The sequence below is a fragment of the Carcharodon carcharias genome, chromosome 1, assembly GCF_017639515.1.
Source record: "Carcharodon carcharias isolate sCarCar2 chromosome 1, sCarCar2.pri, whole genome shotgun sequence".
Lineage (NCBI taxonomy): Eukaryota > Metazoa > Chordata > Chondrichthyes > Lamniformes > Lamnidae > Carcharodon > Carcharodon carcharias.
The window spans coordinates 186,870,189-186,892,801 of NC_054467.1; the positions used below are offsets into that span (position 1 = coordinate 186,870,189).

The 22,613-nt window shown below is 43.1% G+C and overlaps 1 protein-coding gene across 1 annotated transcript in view; it reads left to right on the forward strand.

The window, feature by feature from the left end:
• Nucleotides 1–392: 392 nt before the first annotated feature.
• Nucleotides 393–22,613, forward strand: part of LOC121276264 (fibroblast growth factor 10-like) — a 144,980-nt gene continuing 122,759 nt past the window's right edge. Inside the window, exon 1 of the mRNA XM_041184530.1 lies at nt 393–1,371. Coding sequence (XP_041040464.1) covers nt 1,083–1,371 — 289 coding nt within the window. The 5' untranslated portion in view covers nt 393–1,082. The remainder of the gene's footprint in view (nt 1,372–22,613) is intronic.

A 22,613-nucleotide genomic window follows, 5' to 3' on the forward strand; every position in this document is an offset into this window, starting at 1 on the left:
AAGAAGCTCTTAAACTGACTGAATCCTTACATGGTTAAAAATAAAAAGCAGTGACTAGAAGTGTGAACACTTTGTTTCTTCTACAGAAGCAAAGAGCAGATGATTCATTAAATTAGGACCTCCTTCAAGCTGGCAAAGGTTAAAAAAGAAACTAATTGTGTCTTTCTGCTCTTCCTGACCAGTACATAATCTGGTTTGCAGGACTCTGCAGACTGGTCTCCTTCACATGTGCAGGAACAGTCAGAAAGCAGAAAGCTCCAGGTGGCTCTCAAGTACTTCGCTGCCAAAAAAGCCCACGCTGGAAAGCAAGTCCAAAGGGGCTCCCTAGAGGGAGTTGGGTTCAGCCCGGAAGAGAGTGAGATTAGTAAAGCATGACTATACAACCCATGCTGGTGGCCGGCTTTCAGAGCAAAGAGGAACAGTAACGGCAATTAGCAAGACTGAAAGCTCCAGAAGGCTTACAATCAGTGATCTGCATAGTTCCCTCAGAAGGAATTTTCTCCCAGTACATGGTTTCAGATGTCCACTGCTGCCTGATCCATAACAGGCTGACCATTGCGGTAAGCACATCCCACCTCAGTGTGGTAATCACTGACATTTTTCACCAGGGTTTGACCTGTTTACTACAAGGCGAAACACTTCTCTCTCTTCAAAGCCACCAGCTTCCCTTGAGCTGTCGGGTGTCTTCAACAGATTTGAACCAGCTTTGTATGCTGTAGCCAAGAAAAAGTGAGGTCGCTGCAGCACAACGTACACCTTTGTGGAGCTATGTTATCAACTAGTTCTCAGAAAAGGGCATTCACAAAAAAAATCCTGATGTGACCAAACAAATAAAGAAAACACACTGAAGAAATACTTGAGGAGTTCAGTAATTCTGCAAACGTGGAAGGTGGTAAAATAGGTCCCACACTGGAGATGATTCACCACCTGAGCTATGGATATTGATGGACTTCATTCAAAGGATAACAGAGGCCAGACAGAGAAGACCAGCAACAAACACTCGACTTGCCGCATAAGTGTCCTTGGCATTCCAGTATGTTTCTTTTTATGAGACTTTTTCTAGTGCCAAGAGCTTCAGTACAATGTGGAAATGGATACTGACAAAGGGTGCCTCAGCCTTTACATACCTGGCTTATGTCCTTCTCCTCTTCCTCATCTGTTCTTCGTCTGTTGCCTGCAATGACATCAGCAGAGATATGTTGTCTCCAAATATCACAAGCTCTTCATCCAGCCTGGGAAGGCATGTGCGCAGCTACAAATACCTGGAAGGAGATGTGCGGTGGAGGAGGCTGTTCTCTTTCACCAAGTACTTTCTCAAGATCGATAGAAATGGCAAGGTCGGTGGAACAAAGAAGGAAAACTGCCCTTTCAGTGAGTATGGAATCCTCATTCAGTTTCTTCCATATGTTAGAAAATAAAATATTTACTTTAGTTTCATTTGTAAAAATTGGAACGGCTGATTTTTTTTTTAGCAAAAACACATTGCTTCATAAATGCAGACTTCTTGCATGCTTCAAGAGGGAGCTTTAAAGCATGAACAGTTGCCTGTTATTAGTAGTTTTTGCATAATTGCTGGGATGATTATTGCATAATGATTTTCTTTTATAGCAGTTAACATTATCCAAGGGGTCCCTAAATTGTTGTCAAAGCCTTAAAATAATTACTGAGTGTCATTAAAGCCATTTTATTTAAAGTTAAGGGCACTGAGTCTACTACAAGTTTTAAAAATGTGCCTGGTTCTGTTTTTGATTTCTTTTCCTGCATGTTGCTTTGAGTGATTGCAGTTTAAGAGGCAAAGTTAAGGCACCACTACAGCTATTTGTCTTCTACGATGCCTTCTTGTTGGTAACTCGATACTATTCCATGTCTGTATTGTCCGCAACATATGTGGCACTTTGTGGTTCTTTGTGGTATTCTGTAATTTTATGAATTCTTGTCATATTCCTCTGGCATTTTAAACTTCTAAACACTATGATTAGCAAAATGTATCTCAACACAAATACATTACATCTCAGTTTATTTGGAGAATAAACCCTTTCAAAATTGTCATGCTTTCCTTTTGCGTGAGTCTTGTATTAAACAGTGAAGATTTTGTTTAAAGTTGTGAGTGCCTTACAAACGTAGAGAAAAAATTGGCATTCAGTTAGTTAAATGGAAAATTTCTTTTTATTTCAACGCAACTTCTGACAATATCAGTGTCAATGTTTTGGCATATTCCCACCGCTTCGCAAGAGTAACATTTACCATGAGACCAGATTAGATTAATTGTGGTCTCTTTGGCCCCATCTGTCCTTATTTATTGTTTCATAGCATCCAAAATGCGCAAGTCGTGTTTCTGTGTTCTGCAATCTCTTAAGTATACAATCGCCATTGCATAATAAATAAAGAAGTGGAGAAAATATGTATAATCACTTATTAATGAAACTGAATCTCCAAACTATTTTCCGTTTAAACACTGTACAGAAAACAAACTTCTGGAAAAACACAGTAGGTCAAAACAGCATCTGAAAGAGATAGAGTAATCTTTCACTCATAAATGAATTGGATCTTGCCTTATCAGAATAAAATACAAAAATTGTCAAAGCAATCATATATTTTAAATTAATAATCACTTTTCAGCAAGAAACAAAGTTAGTCTGAATTAAGATCCAAACTAGTGCAACTTTCAAGGTTCTGTTTTCTGTTATATATTATAAAGTATTAAGACTGGGATATGTGAAAAGGCCATTCAGCCAGCTCATTTTAGAGTTTGCCAATAGTCTGTGCTTGTGCCCCTGACAGGTTATTTTATTTGTTTCCTGTAACAGCAGTAAGTCTGTCTCCTTCTACTCCTTAATCAGAAACGTGTATATTTCTTTTGTCAGTAATTCAGCAGACCCAACACTCACCACACTTGGTGGCAATTTGCTCCATTAATTTATGAGTCTGAATAAGCTACCTCTTCAATCATATTTAGTTTGTGGTTTCCTAAGCTTGTAATCATACACTTATAATCAGTGGCCACTAGGGTATATAAAAGATATTGGAATTAAAATTAATATCAGTTTTCAGTTAATGTGCATCTCTTTCATAGTTAATTAATGTTAGAATGGAGTCTAAATGTGATTAAATGTGTTGCATTCAACTTGAATCTGCTGTACTTCAAGGATTGTTCATTTTTCAAGTATAGGAAGTTTATCCTAAAAAGTCCAGTAAAGTTGTTGTGAAGCATTTAGAAAACGTAGCATTTCATTTCTGGGCAAAGACCAGGATGAAAAGAAGACAGAAAATAGTGTCAAATGAGAATCATTTTAATTGAAATGCTGAGAGATTGGCACACTTCAGCTTTAATATCTGAATTTAACTTTTTTGACAGAACCTGGAAAGAGATTTCAATTCAATACCGATGGCAGCAACATAGAGCAAATACGCAAAAAAACAATGGGCTGTGGAGTGATGTGTGACTGCGTGACATAATTATTGGCTAGGATAGTAATTTAACACAAGTATAGTGACATTAAGATGTTATCTTTTAAGCTATGTAATTACAAGGAAATAAAGCCTCGTTGTCCTATGGAATCCCTCCAAATTGATGTCTTACTACGGTTTAACCTATGGCCTATAACCAATGGCTATCGTTTCTCAAATCTGAATGATATGTTTGGAGCTACTTTTATTCAAAATTGAGCAACAAATTAGCTCTTTACTTAAGATGTTGTAGGACTAATTGCCTTTTAAGCAAAGGTGAAAGTTGTGATTTTTTTTCATCTCAACTGTTATATTGAGTGAAAAATACCTCCAGTTTAATTCATTATAATTCAAAAAATGTAACAATTAGGGAAAGTTTTGTTCTTAGACTCAATTGTAGTTGTAAATTCTTATATATGTGTGAGTGTTACCGATCACTCAGAGTCAGAATTGCTGTGGAAACATGCACTTTCACATGCTTGTTGTAATCTTCAGCAATGATAGTGATGGTAGAGGCTCCAACTTTCTTTCCATCACATGGCAGAGCAAAGATCTCTCCCTCTCTGACTGCCTACCATTGTGTTGGGAGGATTTGCAGATTGATGATCAACCTGTTTTGGCCCTGTTGTGAACACATCTTCCTTGGCCAGCAAGTCCTGGGGTGAGATTTGAACCTGTAACTTCTGGCTTATAGGCAGGAACATTACCCATTGCACCACAAGGCCTCAAAATACATTATGAGAAAACCTAAAACTGGAATGCCTAATCCTGTAAAATGTAGTAGACTCAAAATTTGGCTTGTAGCTTCATTTTAGTGCCATAATAATGTCCATGCCATTTGTACTCACTTCTGGTGCTGCCTGCACCAAACGCAGGCTGCTGGCACAGGTGTTACAAGCATGTGCCAGAAGCATGCAGTGTAGGCAGGTTGCAATACTAGTCAGTGTCTAACACTGATTTGATACAAGCGCTGCCATTCTGGAACTAGCCACTCTAGTTAACACCCTCCATTAAACACACACAACAAGCAGGAATGACCCCATAGCAGTGCAATTTAAATGATGACTTGAAGGTTTGTTGCTGATTAATTTCTACTGGCTCTGTTTAAGTTTGTGGAAGAACTGTGTGTTTTGATGAGTTGGCTACAATTGGTAAAGTCTGCAGTGAGTGATGCTGCTCTTGGGAAAGGCATTAGTTGTGACTGCAAGGGCTCTGGTCAGACCACTTCCTGTCAGTCATGAGTGCCATTGTAGCAGCTACACTTGAGCTAAAGCACAAGAGGGAGATGGTCAGAGGCAGCAAATAAAAAGACAAGTTAGGGTCTGCAAGAGCACTTTTCTTACCTCCACCTATAAGCCAGGAATAACGTGTCATCTGAGATTCACAAATGCTGCCACCACTTACAGGTTGACCTACAGTCTCAGAGCTGGGAGAAGACAGCACTGTCAGTGGCTGTGAAGGTTGCCATGGTCACAAATTTCTTTGAGTTGGAATCATTTCTGGCTGCAGCAGGCCACATATCTAACATTTCCCATTATGTTATCTATTGCTGTACCAGAGAGGTTTCAGAGGTTCTGTATGCCAAGAGAGCACAGGCAGAGCATGCATGTGGTTTTGCTAGGATAGTGTGCTTCCCCCTGGTGGAGGATACTTTCAAGTGCAAATGTATGGCTTTGCAGGTGCCGCATCTCATTGTTCAGATATGCTGGAACCAGAAAGGTTACTACTCAGTTGGTGTGTGACCATGCTTAGCACAACATACTGGTGAATGCCTACTATCCTGGCAGCAGTCACGGTGCTTTCATTCTGCCCTAGTTCAATGTTCCCTCAATCTTTCAAGCCAGAGGGTCACTGCTAGGTGACAAGGGCTATGCACTTTACAGGCCAGTCTGTCTGTAACCAGAGCCATGTTGCCACAGGAAAGATCATTGAGCAGATGATTGGGGAGCTGAAGCAATGGTTCCACTGTCTTGACCCCAATGGAGGAGCACTCATGATGGTCTGCTGCATTCACACAACCTGGTCATCAAGAGGGCACAGCCGATGTCACCGAGGATTAGGAACCATGTCAGGAAAAATAAAGGAAAAGGGGTAGAAAAAAAGGGGTAGGAAGAGAGAAAGCAGCAAGATATCCATGTTGCGGACAAGCTGTGTGTGGGTGTCTGATGTGATTCCAGTTCCAGGTACAACCCAAAATCATCATTGTTTAACATTCCCACACCCTACAATCCCTCATTTACAGATCATCACAGGATCCTCTTGGCCACAATCTTGAAATAAAAGCCATCAAAAAACAACCATTCCACCCCAATTTTAGCCAACAAAACCTCCAATATTCCATACAAAACTCAAATAATTACCCTTGTGCATTCCCTTTGCCTGTCCTCGTGCTCCTACGCAGTGCTCCCCCAATGACTGCAACATGGCTGATGGAAGGCTGTTAACTTACAATAGGGGTACCGTGGATGACCTTGCAGGATGACCTCAACCAGCTCTGGCACAAGACTGGCAAGTCTTGGCATGGGTGGCAACAATCTAGTTGGTTGACTGACAGGCAACAGGAGGTGCAATGGCAGAGTAGCCCTTGTGGGGCCATGAATGTTGCCATCCTGAGGGAGCCCAGCAGGTTTGGGCTCCGGGGTGTCGCTGCCACTTCCCCAGAGCGGCACTTCAGCAATCTAATAATCTGTTGGAGGACAGATTTCTGGGTTGCTGTGATACCCTGCAAGCCCCTTTGAGCACTCCACAGCCATGATGGCAACAGTTTGGATCTGCATGGCAGAAAGCTGGGCTTGTAAGGTAATAAGCTGAGATACAGTGTCTACTCTATTCACTGCTCCCAATGTGGTCTCCTCTATTTGGGGAGACTAAACGTGTACTGGATAACCACTTTGGGGAACACCTCCAGTCTGTCCGCAAGCATGACCCAGACCTTCCTATTGCTTGCCATTTCAACACCACATTCTGCTCTCATGCCCACATGTCCGTCCTTGGCCTGCTGCAATGTTCCAGTGAAGCTCAGCGCAAACTGGAGGAACAGCACCTCATCTTCCGACTAGGCATTTTACAGCCTTCCAGACTTAACATTGAGTTCAACAACTTCAGATCATGAGCTCTTTTCTCCATCTTGACTTTCTTTAATTCAATTTTTTTAAAATTTATTTATTTATTCATTCATTCATTTTTTGTCCTTTTTTCCCAGCACCACCCCACCCCTCCCCCCCCACAGGGCCATCTGTCACTTGTTTCTATCTTGTGCTTTCACAGAGTACTGACCCTTGTTCTGCTGTTAACACCCTCTGCTATCTTACCTTTATGTCACTATCAGCACCTTCTTTACTCTTTGCCACTACCATTAACACTTCCTTTGCCTTTTGTCCATGATACCTTTGTCAGTCCCTCCTCAGCTGTCACCTATACCTGACCTTCTATCTCATTCCACCTGCTCCACCCCATCTTAAACAGTATAAAATCCATCACATCACATTCCTACTTCTTTTTAGCTTTGAAGAAGAATCATTAGGACTCGAAACATTAACTCTGTTTCTCTCTCCACAGATGCTGCCAGACCTGCTGAGTTTTACCAGTATTTCTGTTTTTATTTGTTTTTCATCACCCCCTTCTTCCCTTAGGAGTTCAGCTTTCTGCACCACTGCCCGGCCAGGCAGCAGTTCTTGGGTATCCGAAAGCATAAAAGGCATAATGGCAGAGTTGGGAAGAGAGGAAAGTGGCGGGGGTTATGGGGGGGTGGAATAAAAAGTGTATAGTTCTACCACCTGCAACTTGCAAATCATGCAATTGACGTGATGTGGGCTAAGTGGCATATCAGAAGATGGATTAGGCAGGCACATATTGTCACCCTCATTGACTTCAGCCTTGCTGTTGGTCACACCCTTAGCTGTGGCTACGCCAATGATTTCTAGTTCTGTTTCATCCATGTGGGTGAGGACATGTAGCCTGTCCCCACCCACATTGGCTAGGTGCTGCTGCCTCCAATTATGGCTACCTTGTCCTGCCAGAGGGAAGTGTACTATTGCATTTTGGGCAATGTGTTTGGGTGATGTACCTGCCACAGTTGCATAGCCAGCAATGTGCACAAGCCGTGAGAGGAAGTATGCAGCTTGAAGCAGTGTTAAGGGTCAGCTGTAGCTATGGATATGTGGTGTGAGTGATGGTTGATGAAGATCGTTGGTAGGTACTGAAGGGGGTCTGGTAAGTGGAGCAATGTGTGACGCTTATGGTTTATTTGCAAGGACATGACATGTGAAGATGGATTCACTGACCTTGAGCACTCATTTGAAGTCATTAAACTTCTTCCTGCACTGCATCCAGGTCCTCATAGTGAGACTGCTGGTATCAACAATAATGGCTACCTATTCCCATTGCCTTCATAGTATCTGCCTGAAGAGCCCCCTGGATCCCTGTGGATAGATGACCTCTTTCCTCCTGTACCAAGACCTCCAACGCTTCAGAAGCTTGTGCCACCCTCTTTGATCTGTTGCATCACTGAAGGAACACTGTCATTACATCTGAAGGTTCTTGCCGCTCTTTAACACCTCTTTCATTACTTCCAGTCTTTGCTGCAGCCAGAATTTAAACAGTGCAGGCTAGCTTTAAGTGGTACAGGCTAGCCTAAGTGATGCCAGCCTTGCATGATCTTGGAACCCCTGCTGAGCATGAAGCCATTCAGCAGTGAATTCAGCACAGGGCTGCATGCCATTATCATTTTAATTAGCAGGTAGCACAAAGTTTGTGTATCACGATCGTCACGACTGATTTCAGGGGCTATCCAATTTTGGCCCCACTGGCTATGTATTGGTAGAGTTACATAGGGACAGTAGCATAGTGATAATGTTACTAGATTAATAATCTAGAAGCCTAGACTAATGCACCAGAGACAGGAATTCAAATCCCACTATGGCAGCAGAGAGACTTTAAATTCAATTAATTAATGAATCTGGATTAAAATGATAGTCTTATTAATAATGATCATGAAACTATTGGATTGTTGTAAAACACCCATCTGGTTCACTAATGCCCTTCAGGGAATGAAATCTGCCATCCTTAGATAGCCTGGTCTACATGTGACTCCAGATCTGTAGCAATGTGGTGGACTCTTAATTGCCCTTTGAAATGGCCTAGCAATCACTCAGTTGTATCAACCTACTGCAGAAAAAAGTACAATGGGTGCACCTAAACCATAACTGTGGTTCATGAAGGCAGCTCCCCAGCACCTTTTCAAGAGGAATTCAGATAGACAATAAATGCTGGTCCGGTCAATGATGTTCACATCCCAAAAGTGAATCAAAAAAAGTGACTTACTTCTCATATGCCTAGTCTTCAATATGTGATTAGTTTATTAAAATGGGCACTGTATTTACTTGTTAAAATTATAAAGAGGCAACTATCTCAAAAATGTGCCTGAGCTGGGGAAATATGGTGAAGAGGAAACCTTAGGTTTGACTGCAGGTTTAACCCTCCAAGTGCCTAACTTCTGAGTCTCAATCATTGTGTCTGGTGGGAGTGGAGAGCAGACACTTTGCCAACAGTGCAGGAGAGAAAACTGAGTGGCAGCTGTCCCTGGCCAATTCAATTACTTATTAGCATGTGGTTCAGGAGAGCATTATTTTACACAGAATTGAATGTTAAATTAACTCTTTAATTATGAAGTGTTATAGGAATCATTGCACTTGCACCTTGTTTTAAAATTCTATTTATTATAGTAGTGACTTTCAGTTTTGTCTGGAGTCCTAAGCACAGGTTGCCAATCACCCACTCCTTGACTGCAAATGATACGTAACCATTGGCACATTTTATTAACCTATAACATCAACGTAAAGCATTGTTAAAGGTTAGAAATAAACAAAACAAAACAGAAATTAGTAAAAACAATGAACAGAAATTGGCATACTGTAAGGGATAAAATGGCGAAAGAGGTTGGGTAAATTGTAAAACTGGAGCAAAGTTGTTAACAAAGATTTTCAGGGCTATTCCACTCTAGTACTATTGGAGTAAAGGTCCATTCTTTAAAGTGCTCACAGAGTCAATCACAGCTGGATAAGATGGGTGGAATCTTCTCGGTCCCACAGCGGTAGACCCAGGAGGTCAACAGTCACACCTCCAGAGATCTTGCCAGCAGTGGCTGGTAGCCAATTTGAATGAATAAGTACCCCATTAAGGATCAATTGGGGATGCCGCTGGAATCTTCCCAGAGGCAGTCAGGCCCATGTTAAGGCCAAAGCCTGTCATGGGAAGGGATTAGTGGGCCACAGCCAGGGGAGGAGTTTCCTATTCACAGGGTGGCCTGGCAGCTGTGATCACATTTTATTTTCATAAAAGTAAAAACCTCTGCAGTGGGTGCCTCCCTCATGGTCCTAATCCCACAGCAGCGCCTATTTCTGCCAGTGGGGCTGCAGCTCTTGCATGGCTACAGGCCCTCTGATTGGAATTGCCGCCTCAGGATCCCATGCCTCGTTCTTAATTGGACGGCAGAAGTGGAGGTGATTAATTAAGCGACCCTTCCTTGAAGATTGCGCTGGTAAATGCATTCTTGGCAAGTGCGGGGTCAGGATCCTGTAATTGTCTCACCCACAATTATTCTTAAAGGGCATAAGATTCTACCCAATGTGAAAAGGTTAATATTTGAGTTATCTTGCAGACTGCTTCTACTAGGAATCCAGTGACATCACCACTACATCATGGGCAGGTAACATAATGGTGCAGGACTGCTGAATTTTCCAAAGTGCAGAGGGTCAATAGCTACACTCATGTTGCTAACTGAGCTTCTGTGTTAAATCCCAAAAGTGTGGACATGGTATATGACCTTCCCCAAGAAATCAAATGAATTGCTCATGCTCCAGAACCTCCCCAATGCTTCAGATATGCCAACTCAGAAAGTTGGCAAAAGTTGAAGAATAGCTACCAAAACAACCTAACTAAGTCCCCAAAGAGCTGTAAACATAAGATTAGTGGGATAACATATGAAAACAAATTGTTACACAGACTTTGTAATTTAAGCTGTCGCTATACACAATATTCCTTCACTTCCATTAGCATCCATTTTCTCTTCCCTCCTGCCTTCATTTCACCTTCCCTTTTTCCTTCATTTCCCCTTCATTCTTTCCTTCATTTCCACTTTTCCCTCTTTCTTTCATTTCCCCTTCCCACTTCATTTATTTTCTTTTACCTCTTTCACTGCCACCCATTCCTCTCTCTCAGCTATTTATTTCCCCTTTCCCTCCTCATCTATTTCCCACTTAACAAGCATTCTGCTCCTCCCCTTTCTAATCATTTCTTGCATCCTTCTCCACATCACCATATTCCCTTATCCATTTCCCAACAAATTCTCTTCCTTCCTTGCCAATCTTCTCCTATCCCCCTTCTTTTGCCAGCCTTTTCCCCTTCTCTAGTGAACTACTTCCCTTTCCCTTATAATGCAGCTCTCACCTTCTTTGTACCAATTATTTCTCCTTCCCTATTGTCAACCATATCGCCCAACTGCTGCAAACTGAATCCAATGGCCTATGTACCAGGAGGTTTCCAATCTTAGTGCTAATGGTCAGGGTTATTAACTCTTCAGATGATATGTAGGAACTATCATCCACAAGCTAGACTACACAGATGGCCATACTGACCATTGGCACTGGGAGTGCACCTACTGGAGGACCAGGGCTTTGTGGTATATAATCCACCAGATTATGGAGCTGAAGGAGGTCGGATGGGGTCCAAGCAGATTGGGTCTGGAATGGTGGGATGTTCAAAGAAGCCTCTATAGCGCTCATATGTGCTGATACAGTGCAGAACACTGATGGTTGGCATGACATTTGGGCTATCTTTATTTGAAGGTGAATCAGGGTGGCACCATGCCATATGCAGTGATAACGTAAGATGATCATGTCTCAACTGCAGCAACAAGTGCAATAAGGCTTATGCTCCAATATGAATTATTTACAAACATAATACTGATACCTTGGAGCAATGCTTCACGTATCTGGATTAAGTAGGGGAAGCCTTACACTACAGATCTTCATCCAGAATAATTGTCATCTGCTGCAGAGTTCATAACTTCACCCTAAAAAGAGGTTTCAGCATGCAGCTCAAAAGCCAGGATATCAATGGCAACTATTTGCATTTATAGAGTCATAGAGTCATAGAGGTCTACAGCACAGAAAAAGGCCCTTCAGCCCATTGAACCTGCACCAGTCTAATCCCATTTTTCATCACTAGGCTCATAGCCTTGTATGTCTTAGCACCTTTAACAAAGGAAAATATCCCAAGGTGCTTCACAGGAGCTTGTCAATCAAAATATACACATGGTACTGGGATAGATGACCAAAAGCCTGGCCAAAGAGGTATATTAAAAGTAACATCTAAAAGGAGGAGAGAGAGAGACAGAGAGGAGTGAATTCCATACCTTAGCAGCTGAAGGCACAGCCATCAGTGATGGAGTGATTAAAATCAGGGAAATACAGGAAGCTAGGCCAGCATTTATCACCCATCCCTAATATAGAGGGCATTTAAGAGTCAACCCACATTGCTGTGGTCTGGAGTCACATGTAGGCCTGACCAGGCAGATTTCCTTCCATAAAGAACATTAGCAAACCAGATGGGTTTTTACAACATCTGGCAATGGTATTGTGGCTTTTAATTCCAGATTTTTATTGAGTCCAAATTTCACCATCTGCCTTAGTGAGATTTGAACCCAGGTTCCCAGAGAATTACCCTGGAATACTAGTCCAGTGACAATACCACTATGCCACTGCCTCCCCTGTTGGAGGTAGCTAATAGAAGGGCAAGGCCATAGAGGGACTTGTAAACAAGGGTGAGAATATTAAAATCAAGGTGTTGGCAAATCTGGAGCCAAGGTAGGTCATCGAACATGAAGGTGAGGGTAATATCAAAGCAATGGCAGAGTAAGCAGTGGAACTGTCAAAGAGGAATTAGCAGTATCATCCAACCTAAAGCCAGAAAGACATGGTGCACCGGGCACTAATTCCATGTGGCTTCTAAGGAATATCCCAGTTATGCCACTGCTGTATGGGAAAACTGCATCTACCCATACTCAAACAACCTTCTCTCACAGTTCCATAAACAGTTCTTGAAAAAAATGTCTACCACCATTTAATGCAACACTGCTGCTTTATTGTAACCAATGACAAATATATACTCAGCCCAACATTCAAGTTAGCATTTACTTCTTCTAGTCAATAGTGTGTGAATATTGGCAGCTTGTGTAGGCGACATATGTGCTTGTACTTGGGTTTAGATTTTTTTAAAATTCTTTCATAGGATGTGGGCATTGCTGGCAAGGCCAGCATTTGTTTCCCATCCCTAATTGCCTTTAAGAAGGTGGTGCTGAGCCACCTTCTTGAACTGCTGCAGTCGAAGTGGTGTAGGTACACCCACAGTGTTGTTGGGAAGGGAGTTCCAGGATTTTGTCCCAGCAACAGTGAATGAACGGTGATATAGTTCCAAGTCAGGGTGGTGAGTGCCTTGGAGTGGAACTTGCATGTGGTGGTTTTCCCATCTATTTGCTGCCCTTGTCATTCTAAGTGGTAGAGATCACGGGTTGGGATGGTGCTGTCAAAGGAGGCTTGACAAGTTTCTGCAGTGTATTTTGTAGACGGTACACTCAGTGGCCAGTATGCATTGGTGGTGGACGGAGTGTAAGTTTAAGGTGGTAAATGGGGTGCTAATCAAGAGGCCTGTTTTCTCCTGCATCGTGTTGAACTTCTTGAGTGTTGTGGGAGCTGCACTCATCCAGACAAGTGGGGACTGTTCTATCACACTCCTGACTTGTGCCTTGTAGATGGTGGACAGGTATTGCGGAGTCAGGTGGTGAGTTACTCACCACCAAATTCCCAGCCTCTGACTTGCTCTTGTAGCCATAGCATTTATATGGCTGGTCCAGTTTAGTTTCTAGCCAATGGTAATCCCCCAGGATGTTGATAGTGTTGGAATCAGTGATGATGATGCCATTGAATGTCAAGGGAAGATGATTAGATTCTCACCATTGGAGATGGTCATTGCCTGGCACTTGTGTGGTGTGATTGTTACTTGCCACTAATGCAGCAGGATCTGGATAACATTCAGCCTTGGGCTGATATCAACATGGACTGGTTCAGTATCTGAGGAGTTGCAAATGGTGCTGAACATTGTGCAATCACCAACGAACATCCCCAATTCTGACCTAACGGTGGAGGGAAGGTCATTGATGAAGGAGCTAAAGATGGTTGGAACTCCTGCAGCGATGTCCTGGAACTAAAATGACTAAGATGTGGAATAACAAACCTCTTATTCATTCTAAGTGATTCATTATGGCTGGATTAAATGTTCTGCCTGGCTGCAGATTTGCACTGACCACCTGCTTGCTTTTTGATGGCCAGAGACCCCCTTAGATTTTGGAGATGGCAGGGTTGGCCATCAGTCATCTATATTGAGTGCCTCCTCAATCACTCCTGACTTGTGCCTTGTAGATGGTGGACAGGTATTGCGGAGTTGGGTGGTGAGTTACTCACCACCAAATTCCCAGCCTCTGACTTGCTCTTGTAGCCATAGCATTTATTTGGCTGGTCCAGTTTAGTTTCTAGCCAATGGTAATCCCCCAGGATGTTGATAGTGTTGGAATCAGTGATGGTGATGCCATTGAATGTCAAGGGAAGATGATTAGATTCTCACCATTGGAGATGGTCACTGCCTGGCACTTGTGTGGTATGATTGTTACTTGCCACTAATGCAGCAGGATCTGGATAACATTCAACCTTGGGCTGATATCAACATGGACTGGTTCAGTATCTGAGGAGTTGCAAATGGTGCTGAACATTGTGCAATCACCAACGAACATCCCCAATTCTGACCTAACGGTGGAGGGAAGGTCATTGATGAAGGAGCTAAAGATGGTTGGAACTCCTGCAGTGATGTCCTGGAACTAAAATGACTAAGATGTGGAATAACAAACCTCTTATTCATTCTAAGTGATTCATTATGGCTGGATTAAATGTTCTGCCTGGCTGCAGATTTGCACTGACCACCTGCTTGCTTTTTGATGGCCAGGGACCCGCTTAGATTTTGGAGATGGCAGGGTTAGCCATCATTCATCTATATTGAGTGCCTCCTCACTCAATTTTGCAGAAATTGGCTGGTTTTGGCTTTTATCATGCAAAGGCTGATCCTTAACTGCCCCCTAGTTTTAGTTCATAGGTCATTTAGAGGATTGGTATTGCTCCCTCCTGATTGGCTAACCCACTGTGCAAGAGTAGGTGTCCAAGACTGAAATAGTAATATTATGGCTAAATCAGCAAGATTAAGTTGTCCAAGAGACTTTAATTATTCACAATTCTGAATAACATACCAATTTCTTGAATAACATAACATTAAATAGGATGCAAAATATGTTTATTTTAATACAGAAATGAATAGGCTATAGTTTGGTGCTTCTATGATAATAAGTTATCATGATATAATTTGAACTGACTGTTAATGATTAGTAATCAGCTACAGATGATCAATAAATCTGCAGTGATTATGTCATGATCATTTTCTTTTCAATACGGACGTCAAAACACTTCAGCTACAAAGAGCGTGTTGGCATTCAAGTCTCAGGGAGCCCCAGGCAACTGAAGTGAAAACAAAATAAATACCTTCTGCTTCTGCTGTATATATATTATAATAAAGAACAGATAAACAGGAGTGATTTCCAGGCAGCAATCTGATCCAAACATCTTTGGTTCACTAATGTCCTTTGGGGAAGGAAATCTGCTGTCCTCACCTGGTCTGGCCTACATGTGACTCCAGACCCACAGCAATGTGGTTGACTCTTAAATACACTCTGAATAAGGGCAATTAGGGATGGGCAATAAATGCTGGCTGAGCCAACAATGCCCACATTCCCTGAATGAAGTTAAAAAAAATCCACAGTATTTTGCTTTTATAAAAAAAAAGTCAGGTTTTGATATCATGAAAGTCCTGTGATAAGGCTGCAACCCAGCTGTCATTACTGAATAACTTAATATTGTGTGATAATAAACGGGTTATATTATATTGTAATTATATACCATATAAGAATCGTAGATTGGTCAAAGCACTGAAGGAAGCCCTTCGGTCCGTCCAACATCATGCCATTTCTCTGTACAAGCAATTCCCTCGTCCCATTACCCAGCCCTTTCTCCCATAGCCCCTTGAAATTTTTTCCCTTCAGGTGCTTACCCAATTCCATTTTGATAGCCACCTGCCTCCTCACTCTCAGGCAGTGCATTCCATTCTGCTGCATTCCATACGCTGCGGGAAAAAGTCACTACTGGTTCTTTAACCAATCATTTTAAATTCATAAATGTGAATTAAAATGATCAAGTATAAAAATTCAATTGATTCAGATTACATAATTAAATCCTACCATCTGATAAATAAAGAACTTAAATACTATCAACAGCTCCAGCACTCATCATTTATTTTGTTTAATATATATTCAGACATAAGCAATAAGCCTAAAAGAATAAGGCCACAGAATTGGATAATCCCCACAAACTTTGTGCTCATGAAAATGATTGTAGTGTGCAGCCAGTTTCAAGCAGCTGTTTGACTGCATGCACACCTCAGGAGAGGGTGCAAAATTTTAAGAGGTTGGCATGAGTTCAAGCTAGCCTGCACTGCTCAAAGCAAACTTGAACCTCATAAAGAGGAAGCATATTCAGGCTGGATCAGGTGCTGGAAGCCTTTGCTAAAGTGAGTTTGATCTGGAAAAGACATAAGAATGGGATAAAATATCAGAAAGTGGGCTCCAATATTTTCCTAAACTGCACAAATGAGATTGGTAGAGGTGCTGAAGAGCTGGAGAGATGCCATCTACCCACACGCATCCAGAAGGCCCGTTAGACAAACTTTATGAAGGCAGTGGGAGAAATAGCCTTGGAGGACTCAGCTGAGGACTTTGAAAGCTGATGATAATGCGCACAGAATTGCTTAGCACATTGGCAGCTTGCCAGAAAGCCTGCATGGAATGCCAAGAAGCAGGGAGGGAGGAGTTCAGCACCAACTTTGCACAGGGCTGTGCACAGAGATTGCAGCCCATCCTTATCAGCATGGAAATGGTGGCCAACTCCATGAGAACACTTGCCGCCCCAATCATGATGCAAAGTCTGATGGTTAATGTCTCTGCTTCCACTACAGAACATACAGAGGTCACCCAACATCTGAGTGCTGCAATGGGAGCTCAGACTGTTCTCATGCAAGCTACCTTGCTGCCACACAGGCTCAGACAGTTGCCATCATAGCTGCGGATACCAATGCTCAAAGGGGCTTGCAGGTTGTCACAGCAATCCAATAATTTGTCCTCCAACAAGCTACTCAGACTGCTGAGGAGCTATCCCAGACGAGTGGCAGTGACTCTCTGAAGAACAAATCTACTGTTTTCTCTCAGGATGACAACATTCATCCTCCCACCAGCAGCACTGCATGAATGCCATTCCCTGTCAGTCAGCCCAGGCTAACTCCACCCAAGTTGATGCAGTCTGAAGTTGTACTTTCAAGGGCTAGACTTGCTAAAGGTCAGCAAGAAACCACCGGCACCACTGAAAATCATGCTGTAGCCACTGGGATAGGAGCACCAGGGTGGGCAAAGGAACATGAAAGACGGGCACTAAGGAAATGTACAAGGGTGATTAGATGACACAGATGTGTGATATCATAGAACCACAGAATGGTCACAGCACAGAGGAGGCCATTCAGCCCATCGTGTCTGCACCAGGTCTTACAAGAACAATTCAGTGAGTGCCACTTCCCTGCTGATTCACCATAGGCCTGCATTCTTTTCCTCTTCAAATAATGACCCACTTCTCTTTTGAAGACCACAATTGAATCTGCCTCCACCACACTTTCAGACAATGCATTCCAGATCCTAACCACACTGTGTAAAAAAGTTTTTCCTTGTGTTGCCTTAATTTCTTTTGCCAGCCACCTTAATCAGTGTCCTCTGGTTCTCGATGCTTCAACCAATGGGAACAGTTTCTCCCTAACTGCTCTATCCAGACTCCTCATGATTTTGAATACCTCTGACAAACTTCTTCTCAACCCTCTCTTCTCTAAAGAGAATGACCCTAGTTTTTCCATTCTATCTACCAACTGAAGATCCTCATCACTGGAAACATTCTCATGAATCTTTTTTGCATCTTCTCTAATGCCTTCACATCCTTCCTAAAGTGTGGTGCCCAGAACTGGACACAATACTCCAGTTGAGGCTGAACCAGCATGGTATGATTTATAAATGTGGTTTGGAATTTTTGTTTTGTTTTTGCCTTGTGGCCAAGCAAACGCTGTGATCGTAAGCAACAGCAGAAAGGTTAGGTACGGGATTGTTGGTGAGGGGGAATTAGGGTTGCAATTACTGATATTATAGATGGAGTCAATAGCAAACAGCCCATCCAGAAAGTGGCTGTGTTGTTGCCCGCTTGATTGGAACCCACCTACCATCACTTTAAACATTCATTCCCTCCACCAATGCTGCACCGTGGTAGCAGTATATACCATCTACAAGGTGCACTACAGCAATTCACTAAGACTCCTTTAACAGCACCTTCCAAATCCATGACCTCTGCCACCCAGAAGGAGAAGGGCAGCAGATGCATGGGAACACTACTACCTTCAAGTTCCCCTCCAAGCCACACGCCACCCTGACTTGGAACAATATTGCTGTTCCTTCATTCTGTTATGACTGGGATGGGAAGCGTGCACAGTTTCTCTAGCCCCACTACTCCACAGGTCACACCATAAGTGTAAATGTTTAAATCACTCACCAAAATGGCCAACTGCTTACCTTTGCCACTGCTAGACCCAAAATAAAAGGGACTTTAACCTGGCTTCTTTCAATAAACTCAGAATAATTGATTTGTTATGAACAAAACTTATTTTTTAAAACAAATTGCAAAACTGGTTTTTAATCAGGAAGTGTAATGATTTAACCATTTTAAAATCCCAACACATGCACTAACACACATAAAAAAAGGAGAACACAAATAAGGTCTCTGCAGAGGTTAGCGTAAAAAGGATAAAGTTCAAAAAGGTCTTGACACCATTGACTTAGTGTTCCTGCATGTAAAGACAGAGTATTGGTCACAGTAGTTGTCTAAAAGTCCATTCCAAAGTATATTTGCTAAAACACTGTCTTTGTTAACCCTCGCTTGTCGCAGCTTCACAGGCTGTCAAATATTGATGAGTCATACTGAGATGAGGATTTTCTGGCTGAAGCTGAACCCCCTCACTCTGAGCTGCAGACAATACAGGGAGAGAGAGAGAGCAGGAGAAAGAGGTGCAATCTTCCTTCACAGTTTGCTCCCAAGATATACACTGAGCTCAAAAACATGTTCAGACAGAACTTCTCCAAGGTCAGGTATTTGTCAGTCAGTCAGAAGGAGCCCACAGCCTGGTAGCAGCAGATTTTTTAATTCAAGCAAACAAAATTTCTCTTATCTCCCCAGACGCTTGCTGGTCAGCTAAGCCTAGCCAGCGATCCTGCATCCCATGGAAGAATAAATTAAAAATACATCAACCCTTCCTCACCCTTGGCCTCCTCCTCCTCCTTTTCCAGCCTTTCCCCTGCTCCTGGTTACCAAGTAACTGGTGCCAAGGGCTGTTCCCTCATGTTGTCGAGGTTACACAACATATAGCAAACTACCACAAATCTTAGCATGCACTCTGTCATAATGCAGGGCTAATGCAGAGTGGTCAGGCAGTGAAAGAATTGCTTAAGCAGACCAACGATCTGCTATATCACATTTTCTGTGGCACACAACGCTGGAAAAGTGTCTTGTTAAAGTCAATGACATCCTGCACCACATGGAAGCTGCAATCTTCACAAAGCCATATGCTCATTGCAGTTGCTTCTCCCTGAAAACAGAAAATGAAATGTATTCAGCTACTTGAATGCAGAGCCTCAGTGATCTCTCATACACAACGTTGGCAACAAACTGGGAGATGTTGCAAATTTCATCTACCCTAGTTTGGAAGGAGCCAGATATTCATGGCCACAGCTACCTTCACAGCCACTAGCAATACCATCCTCGCCCTGCTCTGAGATTGCAGTTGTGGCTGCAGCAGGTGGCAGGTTTCAGTGAGAATATCCTTAGTGAAGTGCAAACATCTGACATATTATTCCTCACTGCGGTTCAGATCGGAAAATTGCTGCCTGATGACCCTGGACGGATATACTCCTGCTTAATGTGTGTTCAACTTTGTGTGTTTAAAACATAGCACCACCTGGAGCCACGAGCTCCAAAATGGCAGTGCTGCCAACAAATCAGCATTACAAATTGAGATATGTAAAGATCTATCTACTCTAAATATTTCTGCAGAATGGTCCCCGCACGCATGCTAGCCCCCATGCTTATACATCCAAAAAATGGGCACGATGGGTCCAAATTTCACAGCACAAATCTTTTACAAATTGCAGCAGTAGAACATAAAAACACTGCTTTTCCCACACTGTAATATCATTAACATATGAAAGAAGGCTATATAGTTGCTCTATACAAGTTAAAACATGCAGTGATCAGAGATTAAACAGATACAGTATTCTTCAAAATGCTTTAGCAATATTTAGGTGATTATTCATTTCTTCAATACCAGAGAATGAATTCCTATCATAGTTCAAGAAATCATCTGTGATTAATTCAGTTTCTGCTGAAGCAATACTCTCAATAGTCAATGTCATGCTTAGCAATCAATTGATTTAATGTTATTTTAAATTACAAAATTTCCTGCCAATCTTTGCATCAGATCTTACATTCCAGCTATGTAAACAAACATATATACCAGATTTATGAACATGTGGGGAACTGTAATTTTACTGCCTGTCTAAGCTGTTTAGTTTTGAACTTTCACCTTATCACCTCTCCAGCCTTCCCATGCTCCCTCCTTTCATATTTTTAAACTGGTTTTGTGATTTACATCATTTTAACTTGTTGTCTATTTTCTGTAACAGATAGCTGAGACTGTATGACAAAGCTGTAATGAAATCAAAGGGTGCTGGTGATATAACTGTCTTGTAAATGGGATCAGCACCACAAAGTTGTGTCATAACTTTTCAGTTCACTCCCAACAATCAGCTATTTCGTATAACGTAAATTCAGTTTGTGTTAATGCAATAAGTAATTTCTGATTTATTCTTGTGCATTTCATCTTGTGACGTTTACATCATGTGGCAGGAAGGAGGGAGAAATACGCTTTGTAAAGAGAGCTGCCGGGCAGAATCTTCCAGTCCCGCCAACAGCAGGAAGCTTGGTAGACAGGGAACCTAAATTTGGTGGGATGCCAGGAATCAGTTTTCCAATGGTGGGATGAACTTTAACAATTAAGTTCTGGTTACTTTAAAGGCCATCTAAGGGTGGAAAGGTAGAGCAGATGCTGGACACAGGATGCAGGCTGACCAGAGCAGGGAGGGAGGCTGTCCGGAGCAGGGAGGGAGGCTGATTGGAGCAGAGAAGGAGGCTGACCGGAGCAAGAAGGAAGATGTTTGGGGAAGGAAGGCAGACTGTCTGAAGCAGGGAGGGAGGCAGCAAGGGAATGCAAGGGTGCAGGAACATGGGATGGAGGGTGCGGCCTTGCTTGTTGGGCCTGGGGTCCTGTGGTTAGGCGAGGGAAGGGGTTTCCAGGCAGGGGTGGTGGGAGAGAGATGGCCCTGGAGATTGGGGTTGGTGCTGTCTACAGTAGGGTCCTGTGGGTTGAACTGAGGGTACTAGATAGCAGAGGGAACAGTCACGGTGAGATGGGGGGAGTGGGATGCGATAGAGTGACTGGTCCAGGTTAATAGTCAGTTAACTGAAGATTTCATCAGGTGGGTCATGAAACAGATGAAACAGGCGACTCAGATAATGGGAGTGGTCAGGGACAAGGGGATGATAATCAGTGTAAGCTCAGCGGGGAGGGAAGGCATGTGGAGGGTGATGGTTATTGGTGTAAGGCTAACAGGGGGTGGTTCCAGGGTGACAGAGGGAAGAGGAATGGTTATATTGAGTGGGTGAAGGGTGATGGGCGGAAGTTGGTGGATGACTGGAGGTTAGAAGGCGGTGCAGTGAGTCTCAAATGTCATGCAGACCATTATGGGATTCTCAGCTATGCAACACTGTTGCTCTGAAACTGTGATCCCTTGACATGAGAGGAGACCTTTTCAGGTGGATGGAGTTCAAGATCAGCACAACTGGCCGACTAAAGGGACACCCTAATAATCATGAGGCAACTGGATGTCAACCATCAGTTGTGTTCACCTCTTTATGGGGAAATCCACACGGCAGCAGGCTTGTTCCCAACTCGTGGGTCTCATCACATTGAGACCCCGGCAAGGTCGGGAGCTGCCATTCATTCTGTGTGATTTGCCATTGGCTGCAGTCAGAGGCAGGGATGAATGGAGGGAGGAAGGTGGCTGCATCTAATGGGCACGGCTGGTGGAGGGCAGGCAACTCATCACTCCAAACTTCCATCCTCCCAGGTGAATGGTCACAGCTGACAAGAGCTCATGTGGTTAGTCTTTCTATGCTGCCAATGGTCTCTCTGTAGAGTCTCAAGGGTAGGGAGGCAGGTTGAATAATGTCAGAGGGAGGTTTCTAGTACATGACTCTCATCACCCGGTCAAAGAGCAGTGTCTGCATGTACAGTTATGTATGAATGGGAGGAACACTCATCTTTGTTTTTCCAAGATGTCCTTCAATACGAAGGAGTGAGGTGGAGATGCCATGTTTAGATGGAAGACAGGCACAGGGTTTAGCACTAGCTTGGTGGCTCTGAGATTGAGGCAAACATGAAAAGACTGTGCTCACTAGACTAATTGCTACAAGTCGTTCACAGATCCATTGAGGCCTAGATGATGCAGGCTTCAGGCAACTTGCTTTTCTACTGGCTCTCACCTAAATGAGGAGGAGGAAGGACTGGCAAAGGTTGGCACAGGGCCAAGAGGAGCAACAGCCTGAGCAGCAAGAGACAGCTGGCCTCAGGCATGTTGAGATGCTGGCGACCAGGGGCCAGTGTGACAGCGAGCATTGGCCCATCCAGGGGTATATTGCAGGTAGTGTACCTATCTAGTGAAAGGCAATACCAGAGGCACCTTAGAACATCTCAAATTGTGTTATTCACCTCTGCCAGCTTCTCCACGGTGACCTGTAACCGCAAGCACTTGGAGGCAATCC